The sequence below is a fragment of the Eleginops maclovinus genome, chromosome 4 (assembly GCF_036324505.1).
Source record: "Eleginops maclovinus isolate JMC-PN-2008 ecotype Puerto Natales chromosome 4, JC_Emac_rtc_rv5, whole genome shotgun sequence".
Taxonomy (NCBI): Eukaryota; Metazoa; Chordata; class Actinopteri; order Perciformes; family Eleginopidae; genus Eleginops; species Eleginops maclovinus.
In genome coordinates, this window is record NC_086352.1 from 35,838,107 (window position 1) to 35,858,986 (window position 20,880).

General features: G+C 40.2%; 1 protein-coding gene across 1 annotated transcript in view; it reads left to right on the forward strand.

The window, feature by feature from the left end:
* The first annotated feature begins 19,823 nt into the window (after positions 1-19,823).
* Positions 19,824-20,880, forward strand: part of LOC134863103 (mucin-5AC-like) — a 33,375-nt gene continuing 32,318 nt past the window's right edge. The window contains 3 exon segments of the mRNA XM_063881370.1: positions 19,824-19,894; positions 20,055-20,114; positions 20,250-20,511. Coding sequence (XP_063737440.1) covers positions 19,834-19,894; positions 20,055-20,114; positions 20,250-20,511 — 383 coding nt within the window. The 5' untranslated portion in view covers positions 19,824-19,833.

Consider the following 20,880-nt stretch of genomic DNA (forward strand, 5'->3'; position numbering starts at 1 on the left):
GCAGGACTAAATAAAAAGACACTAATCACAACACAAGCCACAGCTTGGGGAGGGGAGGAAGAAACAGAGGGCAACAGGTGACAACAATGAAACAATCAGACACAAGGAAAACCAAAGACAGGAAGTAAAACTACACATGACACAACAGAGGGAAACATTTCAAAATATAACAGGAAACAGATACGAAACAAGGATCATAACACAGACGCCATTTGCAGATGACCTCAGACCTGTCGAGAGGGTTCTGGCTGCAGGCCTCCACTCTCAGTACAGGAAGTGATGAACACGTTTTTTACCGCCGCTCCCATCGGTCCATGCACAGAGAGCGGTTTGTGTATGCAGGTCCAGCGGTTTGACACGGAAAACAAATATGTGTGGGATCAAAAATACACATGTAAAACCTTTTTCTATATTTGGATTTTATTAACATGTATGTGAATCGGAACACATTTGTGTGTGCATTGAAAATACAAGTGTGAATGCTTTTGCGGATCATGAAATTCAAGTGTGAATCCTTCCGTGTGCATTCGTGTATTATGAGACTGATCTGACCCCATAGTTACAGGACCGGTGAGCGGAGTTAAAGACCTCACACACTCGCCAAGTTCACACTATACGATTTATAGCCCAATCGGCCGCTCCCAGACAGACTTTGGAGCTCGGGGACGAATCGGCGCTAAATCGGCGTTAAATCGGCGTTAAATCGGCGTTAAATCGGCGTTAAATCTGCGCTAAATCTGCGCTCGGCAGTCGGCGTTTGATCGTTATGTGTGAACTGCTCAAGAGCGAGGTGAGAGCCTCCCTGACGTATGAGGGGCCCCTACGCCTATGGCAAGCCCTTTTAACATTTAATAGCTACATTGGACTATCCGGAATTAACATTGTAGATATCAACAACGTCTTTCTGACCAGTAGTAATTACATTTTGGATAGTTGGAATTGTCATTCAAGATATCTGTAACGTAATTGTGACTAGTCGAAACGACAGATAGAGATCTCTATAATGATGTCACTGAAAACGACATTCAACTCGTCATACATCTTAAATGACAATTGCAGATATGTAATTCAGTTTTGACTAGGCAGAATGAAAGTTAAAGATATCTCAAACGTCATTATGACTAGTGTGATTTATTGTGCATGACGTTGCTATATTTTAGATATCCACAAATACATAATTTCCCCGCCGTAATCAAAGAAGTGGGTTCATTTCCGCATTTCTATGAATGGAAGAAGAAAGAAGCAATTATTGTTGGTATTTATTAATGTACTGTATGTATCCATGTGCTTATTTAAGCAATCATTAAATGTATACCACTGTTATGTCCACTGGTCACAGCAATAAGTAGCCTACTGTATTTTTGCAATTCCTAAAGTCTCTCAATTTCCAGCATAGCCTACTGGCCTATTCATTAACAATATGCAATTTCAATGCATGTATGATAATTGGTATGCTGATATATACTATAGATTACAAATAATAAAAATGCTGCTAAAACACTTAAACATTTTCTTTTTGTAGGGAGAACAGGCAGACCAGCCATTGATGTTACCACATTGAATTTCTGCTGAAGCAAGGCCATGCAATTGCAAAAACTGCTGAAATACTGGGATGATCAAAGTTGATGGGTATACCTGTTAGAAGTATGCTGTCTGCAATAGATGATGGTGAACTCGAACAACATGTGAGGTAACTTCAGGGTCAATATCCTAATTCTGGAAATGGGATAATTGGTGGTAGTTATCTTTAAACTGTATTTAATTCACATTTGTGTGCCATTGTTTTGTGAATATCATGGCAATTTAGATCTTTTTAAATATCTGTTTCAGATAAGAGCCCTGTTGGGCACACAGGGTGTGCTTGTTACAAGGTCCAGGGTGCGTGAGATGTTGACACGGGTGAATCCTACTGCTGCTGCAAGGAGATGGAGCCAAACAGTTGCAAGACGTGTTTATCATGTACCTTACCCCAACAGTTTGTGGCACATTGATGGGAACATGTGTCTCATAAGGTTGTTATTACCAGACTTGTCATACTTTTTTATATTTTGAAAATAATTTCAGCAAGTGAAAAACTGGAGTTTACACCTATATTGTTTCCAGACTACTGTCAATAGTATTATCATTTTCAAGTAATCATTTTATTTGTTTTTCAACCTTTCTAGATGGGGCTTGGTGATTCATGGTGCAATTGATGGATACTCCCGTCTGATTACTTACCTCAACTGCAGCTCAGACAATCGTGCCACAACAGTGCTTGATCAGTTTTTGAAAGCAAAATGCCTCTACACCCTACCGTCAAGAGTGAGATCTGACCATGGTGGTGAAGAAATCTTTGTGGCTTTCTTCATGCATCTACTTCAAGGACTTGAACACAGAGGTTTCATAACCGGAGCATCAGTTCACAATCAGAGAATTGGACGCCTTTGGCGTGATGTATTTTTGCACGTGTTGCAGCACTTTTACCTTATGTTCTACTCCTTAGAGCAGGGGTAACCAACTGGTCGATCTTCAAAGCCTTCACTGTCGATCCCTAGCATTTTCACATTTAAAAAAAAAAAAAAAATGTTCATGCTCTGGTTGGTTGGTTGTTTTAACAAGCTTTTTAGACCTAGCTCTGACTTATTTGATATGCTGAAGTCTATGCTGAGGCTGCATGCAATTGTGGGCGGCATTAAAAAAAATCTTGAGAAAGTCGTAACTTTAAACTGTGCCAAGTTCTGACAACCTTAACTAACAATTAATATCGATATGGCTGAGGGTCCGGCAAAAAAGAAATCAAAAACGTATTATTTCCACCCGGAATGGGAGCATGAATTTCTTTTCACATCAGCAAAAGAGAAGACTAAATGCCTCATATGCCAACAGGCGGTAGCCTTGCCAAAACGTGGCAACCTGGAGCGCCATCATGCTAGCACCCATGCTAAATTCAAAGACTCATATGCACTCAACAGCTCATTAAGATCAAAAATAATTTGAGCGCCATCATGCTAGCACCCATGCTAAATTCAAAGACTCATATGCACTCAACAGCTCATTAAGATCAAAAATAATTTGATGAACTGAAAAGAGGACTAAAAGCACAGCAGTCGCTTTTCATCGCGCCTACAGCAAAGAGCAAGGCAGCTACAGAAATGTCCTTCCGAGTTAGCCATATTTTGGCAAAGCACAAAAAACCATTTACGGATGGTGAGTTGATAAAAGAAGCAATGAGAGTTACAGCTGACGTCTTGTTTGCTGATTTTAAAAACAAAGAAGACATAAAAGCAAAGATAAGAAGTGTACCACTTGGAGCACCAACTGTAGCCAGACGAGTCGAGTCATTGTCCGAAGATGTATCCCAGCAAGTATTAAAAGACTTATCTTTCTCGGAATACTTTTCAATTCAATTTGACGAGTCTACCGACGCCACAGACACAGCCCAGCTAAGTGTGTTTGTCCGAATGGTCTTCACGGATTTTACTGTCAAGGAGGACTTTCTGGCCCTTATCCAATTGAAAGAAAGAACCAGGGGTGAGGACGTGTACAAGGCATTCAAGGACTTTGTGCGTGAGTACAAGATTCCCATTCATAAAATAGTGTGCTTCACAACCGATGGGGCACCGGCAATGATCGGTGTTCCTTCAGGATTTGTCACGTTGAGCAGAATAGAGCCAGACTTTCCACCATTTGTAAACTATCACTGTGTGCCATCAACAGGCATTGGCAGCTGAAGCAATTGACATGTCACATGTAATGTATGTTGTTGTTATAATAGTCAATTCAATTCGCGCAAAAGCGCTTCAGCACCGGCTATTTAAGTCTTTATTGGACGAACTAAACTCTGCATATGGAGATTTGATCCTTCACGCAGATGTAAGGTGGCTAAGTTGGGGCAAGGTGCTCCAGCGTTTTCTGGATTTGCTGCCAGAGATCCTCAGTTTTCTGAAGTCGAGGAACAGGAGTATGAGCAGCTGTTCGACGATACTTGGTTATTGGACTTGGGGTTCCTTACCGATCTGATCGCAAAACTCAATGACCTTAACCGAGAATTGCAAGGGAAAGACCAAGAGCTTGGTCACATGATTAGCGCAGTGGAGGCATTCAAAGTGAAGCTCAGATGGTGGACCACTCAGTTAAGACATGCGAGGCTGACACACTTCCCAAATCTTGAAAAGGTGTCACAAAACCTCACAGACAAAACCGCTTTTCATCGTGAACAATTCTGCGCCCATTTGAACAAACTGACATCAGAATTTGGCGCTCGATTTGTGGAGGTACAAGACATGGGGAGAGTAGTTGGTTTTGTATCAAACCCTTTCCTCAGCATTGACATTGAACAGCTGTCAGTTAAAATGCAGGAGAGGTTTACATTACCTATGGGCGCTGACATGGAGATTATTGAAATGCAAAGCGACATTGAATTGAAGGCCAGAGCAAGAGACCAGGACTTTTGGTCTCTCGTGAGTAGAGACAGGTATCTACTGATTGTGTCATGTGTTCTTAAACTGAAGGCCTACTTTGGCTCCACATACTTATGTGAAATGGCCTTTTCACAAATGAAAATAATAAAATCCAAGTATAGAACTCGTATGACTGACGCACATCTTACTGACTGCCTCAGACTGGCAATCACTAACCATCAACCAGATTTCAAAAGACTTACAGATAATGTGCAGTCACAGCAGTCTCATTAAAGTCAGGCTGATAGAGCAACTTTGAGCATTGACAGATATTGTGCATTGAACAGAGAACCTTAATATGGATTGTGTTCATTGAACTGTAGGCTAATATCTGTAAATGTGAATATTGTTAATTGAACTGAGAAACTAAATATTGTGCATTGAGCAGATACTGTGAATAGTTTGTATTGAACAGATATGCCTTCCGTAAATATGAATATTGTGCATTGAGCAGATACAGTAACTGTGCATAACTGTGTTTTTCTTTTTGTGTATGTATGCACGTACATTCAGCCTGTTGTAACAGAAATTGATTGCAAAAATAAATATCAGATGAACAGTCTTACTCCTAAGTGGGTTTTTTGGAAGATATCGGATTGGTAGATCTCTGTTTACAATTTGGAATAAAAAATGATGTTGGGCTTGAAAAGGCTGGTTACCACTGCCTTAGAGGATTCAGAACTTCTAAACCCAGATAATGATGTCTACAGACTTTCACTGCATATTGTTTATCTTCCTGAGATTCAAAAAAGACTCGAGAAGTTTAGACAGGCCGAGAACCTCCATCCGTTGCGAACAGAAAATCATCGCACACCAACTCAACTCTGGACAGAGGGCCTGCTCAAAAACATTGCAACAGACAACACAGCTGTCAACAATGTGTTTGGGGAAAATCCCTACAGTGACCAAAACATTGATGCCATCCTAGTGTGGGATGGAATTCAAACACTGCCTACACTTGATGAGGAAGAGTTCCTAGCTGTAAGTGTAGAGCCACCTCAACTCATCCCCACTCAGCAACAACAGACATCTGTGCACAATGCAATTCAACACATTTCTGATCTAAAGATAACATATCAGGCTTGCTGTACTACAATTGTCAGTATTTTGCAAACTCAGGTATAGACCAATTCCAAGCCCAGAGACAAAAGTGCATTGGTTGCATATATATATATTATCCCGGACGGGAAAGACATTTTTAGTTTCAACAGCTTTAAGTAATATTTTCTGTTAAAATAAGGCGGTATGGGCAGTGCAGCTGCAGTTGTCTACAGACATTGGCAGTAGCTAACAAAACTATTGGTGTTTTGTTTTTTTATTCTAATTTTTTTTGTGGTATTGTTGGCTGACATTATTTGTATTGTTCCTTTCTAGTTCCATTCTGTTATGATTTGTAGAAAAAGTGGAAAAGCATCTAAAACTATGAATGAGATTTAAATATTGAATAAAACTCTTAATGTATGAAAAATGTCCCAAATGATCCAAAAGGTAATTACGACTAGTCAGAAACACAAAGTGGAGAAGGATCTAACTATTTTGAATGGGATTGAAAAGATGAATTAAAAAAATGAATAAACTGGTCATGTATGAAAACATATGGAATGTTTAAAAGCTAGAATGGGGATTTTAGATGAACAGTTAACAAGGACAGGTTTAACTGGCAAAAATACCCTAACATCAATCCACTAATCAGAGACATGATGGGGACAGGTTACTATGGTGATACTGTTGAGGTTAACGACCAGAGGAGTCTGACAGACGCTGGAGGGACAGAAGTCAGTCTGAGTGAATGTGATATAATAATATAAACTGTCTGTTTATAAACGGACAGCAGTAAAGGGTTCATTCCGCACCATGTTATACAGTTGTGTTCATTATATCACATTTGCTTGTACTGACTTCTGTCCCTCCGGTGTCTGTCCAGACTTTTCTGATCATCCTCCTTCACCTCAGACCTCTATACAGCCCTCCTCTGGTCAGACTGCATCTTCCAGCTCTGACAGAAGCTGTGTATTCATCAACATGTATATAAAGGGTATCTATTTCATTAGACCACCCTCAACACTGTCACCATAGTAACCTTGAATTATAAGTCAAATAAATGTATTGTAAAAAAGGAAAATAAATATATATTTTCAAAATAAATAAAATAACATTTAACATTTGAAATCATTATAAAAAATAATAAAAATAACAGCAAAACAGTACACAATACATTTGAGTTAACTGAAAAACTCAATAATGAATGGCCTCCAATCAACTGAAGTAAGCTGTTACTCATATTAAGTGAATCTAAAAAAAGACAGTGCAGGAGATTCAAAAATTACCATCTGAACCAGTGACTTGCTTCAACACGGCATTCTATCAAATAACTTCTATGCACAAATATAGCTCAAGTGAAGACTGAACCTCCATTAATAAGTTTTACACACATATAGTGACATCATGCAAGTCCAAAGGTTGGAGCTTGCAAAATTCCCTCCATGTATTGTTTGAAGGCTTCATAGGAAGAGTGCAGTGGCAGGCAGAGTACAAGATAACAAGTATTTGCTTCTGGGAAGATTCTGTTGCCCTCATGAAGGAACTGAATTTCTGGACGGTGTGGAAATGCCAGCGGAGGCACTGTTAAGGCTCCAGATGTAAACTCCAATACCTTCTCAAGGGTGACTGGACTGCATTGTCCTTCTGTAACACAAGAAAGTGGTGAGAAACAGTAATTCAGGCCCCTTAAAGGTTCAAGGTTTCAAGGTTTTATTGGTCATATGCACAGCATATACAACTTATATGTTGGCAATGAAAATCTTATGTCGCGTGCTCCTCCAACAACTCAACATACATGGTGACAATAAGATAATTAAATAGTGCAAAAAGAGAGAAGAATATTTACAATAACAACAATAAAGATTTAAGGATGTGAAATATATACATATGTGGAATACATTGAAAGTATTTAAATACACTGTACAGTAATTTAAATACTTTACACTGTTAAACATATTAATATGTTGTCTAATATGACTTCCCTACAGTTATAAACAAAGTCTACAATATAAATGTGAAGAGTAAAAATCAGCAAATTGCTCCATAAGCATTTTAATATATAAAACAAATTTCAGTAGTTTGACCACTAATAATTGTACTTGTTATTATAACTTGTACAATAAATAGTATACCTTCAATATCAATTAACCATTCACGCCAAAAGCATATTGTCATGTTTTCTCTGTCCCTCCTGTTGCGGCCCTGCACAGAGAAGTCCACGTCAAATAAAGTGCATAGGTGCTTCGCCTGTAGTGGAATCTCCTCCCTGACAAAAATGTTATAGAACACTGCCGGATACTTCCTCAGCTCCTCCAGTAAACCAAGGGTTTTTAACCCCTCAGCAAACCTATAAAAACACATGACATAATGTGTGAGTTGTCCTGGGCAGATGGCAGTTTCATTTATCAGACAGGTGAGGCAATTATTTACTGGTCCAGGGCAGTTGCCAATCTTCCATTCAAAAAGAAGTCTGCAGCTGACTGGACCAGGGAGTCCTTCTCCTCCAGGATGGACACATGTCTCAGGTACCTATGATGCTGAGACTTTCTGCTGCCTCTGCTATTGCACAGTTTGCCTCTCGACTGATGTTGCTTCCTGTATCTAAAAAGGAAGAAATACAGAAAAACACAGAATGAAAGACAAAACGAAAGACAGAATGAAAGAGTGAGTGAGTGAGTGAGTGAGTGAGTGAGTGAGTGAGTGAGTGAGTGAGTGAGTGAGTGAGTGAGTGAGTGAGTGAGTGAGTGAGTGAGTGAGTGAGTGAGTGAGTGAGAGTGGCACATAAAAAGACAAAGATAATTACAACATGCAGGAGTCTAGAGTCCAAAATTATTATTATTATTAATAATAATAATAATAATAATAACAATAAGATTTTTTTATATAGCGATTTTCTAAAAACTCAAAGAAACTTTACAGAGATACAATTCATAAAACATTTGTTTTCATTTGAGACAGGAAATAAAATGCAATGTACATTTACTTTGACCTGTACATCCTGATTTGAAAACCAAATTACATATAGAGTTGAGGATGGTTTTATACCATGATCCCTTATCGACCTGTAGGAACTGCTCTCACTTGATCTTGATGATGTGGCTTCTTGCACCACAAAAATTTCACTGGCAATATCATCTTGTCCCACAAAGTCAAACAAGATCTAAAAAGATGTGAAACATATTGTTACACCAGTCAAGTTTTACAACCCACTGAATCACTAAGAAGACACCTGATTTATTCTCAAATTGAACACACATCACCTGGATTGGCTCAGACAAGCTGAATTTCCTCATGTTGATTTGTCCATTTGGATATTTAAATTTGATCAAAACACCATCTGAGGGTTCCTCACATGCAGACAGTCGCTGACGTCTTCCCTCAATAGCCTGACATGTGATTTCTCTCATAAAAAAATATGAAAAATCTTCAGTTAGTTCGTCAAACTAATATATTATTACAAACAGTAACCTTTTGATGTCTTTCCTCACAGGCCTGATAGGCTAGTTTCTTCCTCTCCTATTAAAAGAAGACCACATTAAAAGTATGCATGCATTCTGTAAGAGCATGTAAAACATACATAATAAGAACTTGGAAATATTACCTTCTCCTGATCCACCAACAAACTTTTAATATACTCCTGGTCTTGCTGGGCACGTATTGCTCGCCATTCTTGAAAAGCCTAAAGTAAAACATCAAAAATGGCCTCTCTCACAAATCACCATCAAATAGTACACACACATAAAATGAAAAAAATACTTACAAAATAGATTCTATACAGTGTCAAAATTGGTTACCTGATTTGCAACCAAACTTTGAGCTTGGTTACTCTCAGCCACTGGGGCGGTCTCATGTAGTACTGGAGCAATTGAGAGTGGTGGGAACGAATTCATGGATATGGCAGAGGATGTGGATGCCACCTGGTAGTACACAGAAAATCCAAATGACTTCTCCTTCAGCAAGAACACACACACACACACACACACACACACACACACACACACACACACACACACACACACACACACACACACACACACACACACACACACACACACACACACACACACACACACACACACACACACACACACACACACAAACACACACACAAAAACTGTTATCCTATGGAATGTAACTGCTCAGACATCACACAGTATAAATACATACAGCTTAATACGTATTAGAAAAAGACAATAAAACAATGTTTATATTTGTATTTGCCACTCACTCATCACTACATGAATGAGTTTTAGTTCTCTCACAGCACTAACTTGTCATTTCTATACCTTGCGTCCTTTGCCTGTCCTTGCCAATTCAAAGCCTACCAGATTTAAACTGATGCGAGGGTAGCTTTGGCAAACTAAGTTGTTCAATTCAGATAAACTCCAGTTTAACCCAATCTTTGAGTGTGCGGCCTCCGTTGATTCATGCACAGGTTTGCCTACAAATGGAAATGTAAACATCAGTATAATCTGTTTCTAATGGCAAAGTAACACATTCATTGGTTGCTATATACAAGATATTTCAGGACTGCTAGGATCTTGCCCTGACTCCTACAATGTTCGAGAAGCCAGTTTCAAAGACAATAAATTCCACAAATCAAGGCATCCAAACTGTGTTATCATATTTTCAGACATAATCAGAGTGTTGCCAAACCCCAAAAGTAGACCTGTATGCCTACTACAGTTAACCTAAGATCATTTGTTTCTAATAAGTTAACACCTTTAAAACTAAACAAACCCTACACTCTTAAGAACATTGCATATGACAGAAGAAATTGCCTGGTCTAACTCCCAAAGGCATCACACATTTGAGCCTCTGGGCATTATATGTGAAAGAACATTAACATACGGTTAACATATGTGGGCAAAGCTTAGGGAGCAGCAGGGTGAAACCAGGTCAGACAGAGGACTCACCTACAAAGTAAGAGAGCAGCAAAGGTGGGGGCTACTCACATGCAAGGCAAAGGAGAGCAGCGAAGGTGGGGGCTGGAGGCAGTCGAGGACAGGGAGACAGAGAACAAAGAATAGAGGACAGGAACTGGTAAAAGGGGAGGAGGTGTGTTGCAAGGTCGTTATGCTCTGTCCACAGATGCTGTAGCGTTTGGTGTGCAGACCGGCTGCATGAGATGACACCGTGGGAGAGGCAGCAACAATCTTTGCACGCGGGAGACGGAAGGAGGAGCTGGAACAATGCCCAAAAGATCAACACTGCCCTAACTGTCTATTTTTGCAAACATGTATAAAAACTGGGCTGAGGGAAATATAGTCTGTCAGACTTCGTGCCCTGACACTCTCTGTTGTGTGTAAGGACAGTGTGGCCCAGAACGCTCTGTAACCTGTGTCTTATTGTTTTACTTTATTAAAGCTGATTGTGTTAAATTTAAGAAGAACGTTTCCTCGTCATTCAAAAGAACACGCGGAGCAGGTCCAAGTCCACGCTCCAACACTAATCTTAGCAAACACTTCTCAACTTTACGGTTTGTACGTCATTGAGGCTGAGTGGGCTTTTTGCTAGTGGCTACTGTTAGCCTAACTTAGTTAACGTTAGCTGCGCTCCACCGGCACCTAGCCGTTCCCATTCCCATTGAGCTTGAAGACGACAGAGGATTTGTTCTGCCAGGTGCTAGGCCCACCGCCGAACTGCCACTGGAGTCTTGTGGAGAGACACTTTTGGATAACGATGACATTATAAACATGCCCTTCTTCAATTCAGTTGGTTGGACAAAGTGTCTTTACTATAAAGGAAGTGTGTGCCACTTAGTGCAAAAGTTTTTGGTAAGTGTTTATGTAGTTTTGGGTGCAGTGCTTCATTTTGCAAGATGTATGAGGTGTTTTGTACTTTGAGTGTGTGGTTTTGTAAATTGTGTTTAGTGCTTTGACCAAATGAGCCCTGCTTTTAAAAAAAGTATGTTAGCAATTGAAAAAAACTTAAACAATTGTTTTAGCTGTGTGGTGGACACAAACACATACACAGCTTTATAGTTGTACTGTATGTATTCCGCTGCTTTCCAACTGAAGCCATGACCAGCTAAACTGAAAGCAGGAACAGAGTTTCAGGAAACAGCTTTGCTACTATTCAAAGATCAATAAGGAAACACTGAAATCTGGTTTAGACCTGAGGGAATAATGGCCAACCATTATGACCCATTTTGGATTGATACAACATAAGGCTGCAGATATTTAAAGACTTTGCTTTGCTTTATCATATTTTGACTGTGGCGATAACAGCTCAAACCCTTTTCAAGGAGTGTTCAGATCTGTGAGTGATTAACGTTTTTGTCTTTTGTTTCTTATCACCAACAGTCATCCTAAACAAAAGCAATGCCTAACAGTGACTCAACATGAATGGGGAGCAGAGCTTACTTGAATTCACCTTAGTTCATTACAGATCCATTAGTACAGTTTAACCGTCCAGCCAAATTAGATTATGATGCTGGCTGAAAAGGGGCAGGTGTTTACTGCACAGAAGCCTGGGTGTAGCCCTGCAGAGAAACACTAGTCAGCAATTGTTTTTAGTCATGCTTTTAGAATCCTGGTGTTTTCTTAAGAGGTCCTGTTACTCACACCTTCAACATCAGCCCATTAGATAAGATTAAATCAGTTTCCAGCAACAACTACATTTTACTGTTAAGCTTGATAACCGGTCAAACCCAAACGCAGAAAACAGTGAGACTGAGAGCTGTTACTAATAATACATTTGAGTTTATTAACAAATCATTAAGTAGGGGCAGATGGGTTTAGCTGAGCCAGGCAGGGTGGTCTATTCGACAAGGGGGAATTCTTGTTCCAGAGTGCGGCCCAGGAGGAGTAAGGTGGTGACGCCTTGGTGGAGTTGGAGCCCAGTGTTCATAGTCCATCTGATTGGGATTGACAGCAGCTTGGTTTCTGACACCTGTAATCAAGCAGACACACACACACACACACACACACACACACACACACACACACACACACACACACACACACACACACACACACACACACACACACACACATACACACACACACCACACACACGCAGGTTTTTATTTTATAGTTAGCCTTCCAGCTAGGTAAAAGATCATGTTATCACTGTAATAGGACTTTACTTTATATCTTCTATACCACACACACACACACACACACACACACACACACACACACACACACACACACACACACACACACACACACACACACACACACACACACACACACACACACACACACACACACAGGGGAGGGACTGCAAGCGAGGCACGCAGGGCCTGACAGTTACAATCTTTTTTCCTTTATTTTTAACACTTTCTTTTCTGGGTTTTTTCACACATAACACAGTTACAGAAGAGAAATATGTGCAAATGCAGGTACTGTAAAATAAGATAAAAAAAGTGACAACAATCTTATGACATAAAAAGACTATTACAGTGATGGTGTGTACAAACAAATAAGTAAAATAAAATACAAAAAGACATGTCAAGACAGAAAACCCCTAATACCAGTCATTCCCACCCTTACCTCCAGACAGGGCACATTATGCAGTAACGTAAACAATTTGAAAGAAGGATTCAGCTACTTGCCCAGGCAAATGCATGTGTATTTAACATGTTGTCAGCCCACAATAGGTTGTTGGATGTTTTCAATGTAATTCCTAAAGCCAAACCAGTAATTATCAAAGAGATGTGGTTTTCTTTTGAAGTTAAACATAATTTTTTCTGACATCGTGTATGAGGAGATTTCTTTAAGCCACATGGACACAGGAAAGGGTTCTGCACTCTTGACAGTTACCATCTTACCAAAAACCAGTAAAGTGCTGAGTATATCTAATCAAAACATAGGGGAACACATTTCTGTCTGCAAGTATGTGGATATCTCCCTATATCTTCCCAAATGTCAGTTTGATCTACAATTGAGCTTGGCAATTGTATAGCTGGGGATCGAAGCCCCTGCAATGTAAAGGCTGGTGCAACGTGGAACACGCTTAACAAAGCGCCCTGATCACTTATAGGACTAATTTTCTTAAACACATTTCTTTGGAAACAATTGCCCAAATATTTGCCCATATCAGAGTTACTGCCACGATATGATTTCATTTTGATTCATGGGCCTGTGACTGATATGACATGATAAATACAATCCTTTGAAATCATATCAACTCAAAGAAATCAATTTTATTACTATAGGCTCTTTAAAGTGTGTGCATTCGCCTTGTGAAGGATCTGCTTTACTGCTAGAACCGATTCCTCAATTAATTTTATTTCATAGACTCTTCTGTCCGATTGAGCTCTGTTTAAAGGCTTTTTGGTTCATTTGTGATTAATGAGTTAAGTGTCTTTTTGTACTGTGTTTTTCAATTGTATACTTTCTCATAATGTGCCTTCTAGTATATATGACTCCCACATACTTTCTGTATATGCACCCTTACCCTTGGCAGAACATGGGAGGTTTTAATTCTTTTTCTAAGGTTTTATCCCATAACTGGTAAGAGGCTGAATGGGAGTGTGTGTGATCTGGTAAAGGAATGATGAACTTCTGACTGTAGTGAATAACAAGTCAAAAGTAGTTTTAAGAAATGTTTTGTATAAGCCCAATAGCAAGTTCTCTTCAGCTGATAGAGTAAAATTATTGATTGTAGCAGAAGAGAACATCCCCTACAGGTCTTCAGTCGCAGCTTTGGCTCTGGTTTGTATGTTAATGTTGCACATCATCAACATGTGACCAGGCTTGGAATTTCATCATTTTAGGGGCAAGGCCATTGGTGGTTTCACAAATGTTTTTAGGGCACAAAAGCCACAGATGGAAAATGTAGGATTTGGAGCTTAAAAATAAATTATTTCACTTTCTGATAAGAAAAACACACGAAGGATATGGAAAACAAATCACTGTTTTAATATCAATGTCAAACATTAGGTATATGCCTTCTTTTAGAGTATAACCATATATAAAATGAAATACTGTACTTTGAATAATTAGTGTTTGGTATGTTTTCTACTTTCTACTAATTCAAAAATCCGAAATCAAATCCAAATATCTAAAATTCAATTAATATGTAACAAATATATTCCATTTCAGAGCAGAAAAAAACAGCAAGGGTCAAACTCTGCACATAAATCATTCAGCAGTGACAGTGAAGCTCAAACATTCAACTGCACGAACCAGCAATACTTTGAAATAGGGCTGTACAATTAATGTAATCGCAATCGCGATATCACTTTGTGTTATTACATCACCGCAATAGGCTGCAATTTAATGGTGAGATTGACTACGTGTTCGCTGTCAGTGTGCAGTCTGATCATTATGCACGCCCCTCATTATGTATGTGGATTACATTAAAACAAAGTACTTATAGTAGATGAACTACATAATTCAAAAGTACACATTAACTTTGGATAATAAAACGGGAGAAATAAACCGAGCGCTCTCTTTTCCCCTCTCCCTCTCCTGGTAGCCAGTCCGTCTCATGCAGCTCGCTGATCCATTAATGTGAAAATGTGAAAAAAGTGACCCAACTGTGAAGAATAAACCTATATCGAACTAGTTTAGCTTGTTCCAGATGTAGATAAGCTAGCTAATGCCTTGCACAGACTACACGACTGTCAAAGTTGTACAATTGCATGCCAGTTCACACTGTTAGAAATAATCAATGTATTGAAACGGAACATTAAAAGATAATTCACTGTTTCTGGGCGGATCATATTTGTCTTATTCCGGTAGTATTACCGGATGTTGTTTTTAGCCTCAGATAGTATATTGTGTTGTATATATGAGTAGAGGGAGAAGGACGCGTGGAGTTACATACTAAACACACCGCCTCTACAACTCACTCATTGATGCTGCAATAATACTATTGCCAGTTTAATAACCGGATAAACTTCAGAAGGATTGCATAATAGAATATCGTAGGCGAGAGCTTCAGGACATCACTAACAAGATGGCGACGGTGACGTCATAAGAGGACCCGCCCCCGATAACGTCAGCCTATAGAAGAGTCCGGAGAACCCCATGTGACAAGCGGCCAAAAGGATCCAGCCCCCCGCTACCAACCAATGAGAGCACGAGACCGGAGCTCGTCTTATTTTGAAGTTGTTTATTGTATGGCCGGAAAGGGGTGGTTCTATAAAACATGTTTGTATTGTGAAATCGATCTCTCTTTTGTTCCGGACCGCCAGACAGTAACTACTGATGAGCTCCACTCATTCAGCGGCCTGTGGACGCGTGTATCGGGCTATTGAGCCACAGCTGTGAAACTTTTGTAAAACCTACTGCTCCATCCTTTTATTAAATACTCCTTTTAAACTTTCATGAGGAGCTTCACTTCGTTTTCTTTTAAATCGACGCCTGGGCTTCCAATAAAAGAACATTTCCTGCAACACTTCACAACTCGCTCGGGAGTCTTGAAGTCATTGTGGTGTGCACACTAAGCGATTGAACGCAAAAGGGCGGTCACACACTACACGATCTGTCACCAGGAGAAATCCCCGAGGAGTCTGTCTGGTCTCCAAACTACGTTTTCTCAAGAATACACGCGAGAAGTGACACGGGAAATGAGGCGGATTTCGAACGTTATTATGTTTTACCTAGAAACTTTGCTGAAGCTTGTTAGCACATCAGCTAACGTTAACTTCAGTGAATTGTGTAACCTAGCTACAACTTTACAGTTCAAAATCAGGTTTCAAACAGCTGTATCGACTTGTGTAGGACAACGCTTCTTGTTCTTTTTTGAAAGTTGTGCGGCTCCTCCCCGGGGCTTTTCCTCACCCTGTGTCTTGTGCTCTCATTGGCTGTAGCTCGTCGGCGCACCCATTACCAGGCGCAACCCTTATCACACTACAGGATTTGGACAGGCCGACAGGTCCAGATATTTAGCTTGCTAGATATCTGTCGGGCGTATATGGCAAACCCTTTTAACATTTAATAGCTAGACTGGGTATGTGTTGCAGATATCTGTAATTCAGTTTTGCCTAGACAAAATTAACATTTCAGATATCTGCAACTACATTCTTCCTATCCATAATTGTTATTTCAGATAGCCACAAAGACATTCTTCCTAGGACAAATGACGTAACTTTTGCCATTCATGTGTATGGGGTTTCTCATTACAGATATCTACAACTCAGTTGCCGATATCCACAATGTGAATAACAGATATCTGCAACTGAATTGTAATTCCAGTTTGAGATATCTACAATTTGATTCTGACAAGTCATAATTCCATTTCAAGATATCTTTAATTCACCTTAATTCAAGATATCTACATGTTCATTTTCAGATATCTTAAATTAAGTTTTAACTAGGCAAAATGACGTTGTAGACATCTGTAACTGGAGTTAGGGATAGTCATAATTGAATTGTAGATATCTATTATCAAGCAGTGGCGTCTCTGGCACGAAAAGAATGGTGGGGCCCGGTCGCGCGCGTGCGCGCAAGCGGGGGGCTGTTGAAGTGGTACACATATATTCGCTGTAAGTGAGTCGTGTAAAGTGCACCTACCTGCTAACCTACTAACTAAGAGAGATCACATAAGCCAGGTGTATTAGCCTATAGTACAATACAGTAAGCAAATCCCACAATTCAGTAGTTGAACTCCATGCCACCATGCCATAGCGGGCCAGGACTGCATTTCCCGAAAGCGTCGTTGAGCAACTACCGTCGTAACTGTGGAGAGAGAGGGTTCAAAATGATAGTCTCTCTATCATGTAACGATAGTAGTTGTTCAACGACTCTTTCAGGAAACGCACCCCTGTATACAAGACACCGTATAGGCCTACCTTATTACTACCGGTTCCACACACAAGGCGGAGTTTTGAATTGAAGAAGGGCGAGGTTGATAATGTCATCGTTATCCAAAAGTGTCTCTCCACAAGACTCCACTGGCAGTTCTCCGGTGGGCCTAGCACCTGGCAGAAACAACTCCTCCGTCCTCAAGCAAGATGGGACATGGAACGTTAACAGCCGCACTAACAGAGACTGATGAGGTAGTGGCAGCTCCCGGTTCTCCGGTAGGCCTAACACCTGGCAGAACAACTCTTCTGTCGTCTTCAAGCTCAATGGGAATGAGAACGACTAGGTGCCAGTGGAGCGCAGCTAACTTTAACTAAGTTAGGCTAACAGGAGCCACTAGCAAAAAGCCCACTCAGCCTCAACGACGTACAAGCTGTAAAGTTGAGCAGTGTTTGCTTAGGTCATTCAGCTACACTCACTAACATTACTTAACTAACTCACAAAAAAAGAAATGTAAGTAATATACAACTATAAAGGTCTGACTCAATAGCAAAGAACAAGATGGCACCTGCCGCTTCAGAACAGAAACTTGGAATGACAAAATGTCTCTGCCTATCACGGGCAAAGTGAATTAACAAACTACTATTGGTTCGTTCAAAATTCAAATAAAAATGCATCAAACAAATAACTGATTGGTCTAACTGTACAGAATTCTGCATCAACGGTGGATGGTAATATGTAACGTATGTCCTTCTATTATTTTTCAGTGGCTATGGGGCCAAAACCGTTGTGACCCACCGCTCATCATTGAAATCGCGTTGGGCAAGCGCACTGTGTTTTTGACTAGCAGTCAAAGGGGCCAGCCCCATGCCCGTTGAGGAAGACTGCTAGGAGAAGCGCGACCATTACTCAACACGTACAAGAAGTGATTTGGAATGTACCAGACAGTTACAGCGCTACCATTGTCATATTATGTCATATCATGTAATAAACACGCAATAATGTTAGTTACGGAATAAAATACATATATATTACTTGTTGTTAGTGGAAATCGAATTATTTATCATGTCGTGAACTGCGCCACAGCGGGAACTAGTGTTGGGGCCCGGCCCCACTGGCCCCTAATGCAGAGACGACCCTGCATCTTCCCTGCAGACATGGATGGACTTTGAGCTAAAAATATAAAGATTTATTTTATACAAAAAATCTTTATTTTGATTTGTGGCCTAGCTGTGTGTGGCCCCAGCACTTCCTCATCCTCACAGAGGATATATCCCCTCTCTCCCACTGCCCGTAGAAGAGGCGTGAACACAGGGCTGATGCTCATACAGCTCCATGATGAGAACAACTCCTCCATCACTAGACCTCCCTCTAGCTCTTCCTCTCGCTGCTATGTACATATATTCGTTGTTGTTGTAAAACGTTTTTACATGTAGTCTTTTTCTAGTGTTTACATCCTGATTATTGTGTCAAGAATAAAGCAGTTCCATGTTTATGGTCCTTTGGCGCGTGTGATTGTTAACTGGTTCATGTGTGCAGCAGTTTTTAATGAACGTGTGACTGTATACAGTCACACATTCAATACAAGTACCAAATGTCTCCTGTGTCAGCTGTGATCGTCCTTCTTGATTTTCCCCAGGAGTCCACTGACTCCTGATGGATGACCTTTGACCTCTCCACAGTCGATGCTGTGAGAAGTTTTAGTCAGGTGCTGTTTCAGTGTCTTATCCAGAGTCTTAATGATGTCATTACACCCTTTTCTCCCTCTCAGTTGGGTCCTGTCTTCGGGGTATACCAGCAGAGGCTTTAGGGTGCTTCCTGTTGAGTGAGCAGTGTTTTGTCTCTGAAGAGTTACCTTTTCTTCGCTAAAGAAATATAATAATCATTTAATTAATAAAATAATTTTCAGAATCAGAATCCTTTCTTAGTCTCACAGAGGAAATTTACATTGGTACAGCAAAGACACTATAATGATAGAGACAAAATAAAAACAGTATTTAGTAAAGTGGAAGGCACACATATTAAACATTTAAAGATCAAATAATAACGAGTCATTCCAAGTATAAAATTGTAAGTTGCAGTAGCCCAATATCCCTTACACATACCACTGTTGCACTTTAACTCAAAGCCTTAGCCTGGTAAGATAACAAATGAATATGTGCTTATTTTCAGACATAAACAAATATTAAACAAGAACATAGTTTTGGTTAAAAAAAACAATCATTAGCTTTTTTATATTATTAAGTGAAAAGTGTGAGAGAGTCACCTTCACTTCTCTAGATCCAGTTCAAGATCACATTAGAAGGACAAAAAGAACCAACACTATGTGAGTCCAGCCATCAGATTGGCCATTATTCCATATCAGAACAAGCTGTGGCCTTTGTTGCTAGTTTGTTTCCATCACAGATGTGAGGTAAACATCTGTTAGCATGCTCTGTAACCTCACCCTTCATATTAGTTGTTTGAAGGGGAGTGTACCAGGCACAATGGAAATTAATGGGACAGGTAAGATTAGCAATCATGAATCACCATGTCAAGCTATGGGATTGCCACTCCCTCCCCTGCATCAGTAAGACCTTTTTCCCCCTGCTATAAAACTCTGGAACTCTCTCTCATCTTCCTCACAGTTTCCAAAGAAGCAAATGGCTATGGCTAAAGAGTGGCTGCTATGGCTGACCCTGTCTGCCGTTGGAGCTGCTTGGCACAGCGGTAAATGTATTATATTCCATTAGGCAGCCTCACAATATAACAAATGGGACTATTAACAGTTTCAAATGTTCACCTGTGTGATGCAGCCTTATTGTGTTTAAATGTTGATTGAGATTTGATTATGTATTAATTACAAAATAACGCTTACTTCTTCCAACAGAGGCAACGTCTGCTGTGGACACGTTCTCCGCCAGGTCCCAGATTCCTGAGAGAATATCAGGTGAGCTTGTTGGTTTGTTGGTTCATAACTGTAAACAGCTTGCTTATGAAGGCAACATGTGAGAATTCATGTTAGGACCTAATGACCTGTTTACAAATCTGCCTGTTGTGGCATCATGTCCTGATCTCTCTGAAGGTGTAAGTCCCATCCACAACAGCCAGGTTTGCAGTACGTGGGGCAAATTCCACTACAAGACCTTTGATGGAGATGTTTTCCAGTTGCACTCCACCTGCAACTACGTCCTGACCTCTTCATGCAGGAGCAGTTACAGAGACTTCAACATCCAGATAAGAAGGGGGGAAGATGGCAACCATCACACCATCAAACACATCATCATGAAGCTGGAGGGCTCTGTAGTGGAGCTCTCTGTGGGCTCAGTGGTCATCGATGGCAAATCGTAAGTGAACCTTCAGAGTCCTTTCTGCTCTGCTTCATGACACAACGGTGAATCCAAATCTGAAATCTCATAACCTTAATAGAAAAACCCTCACTGTGGTTGTGACTTCATAAATAGTAACATGGTTACCATGGCAACTTTAATAACTCTAGTCTATCTGTGGTATTCCTGTTAAAACTGTTGATTTACGTGGTAAACGAGATTAAATGGTGTTGGTAAGAAAACTGTTGGAGGAAAAATGTGGTTCAATGCAAATGTTTTATGATTTTTGATCGGTTCTGCTACCTGATCGTGAGAATTGTTCATCAGAACCCCTGCCAAAAGGAAGGGAGTTGGCTTGCTAACCACAGGGTTGCTACTTCAGAGACC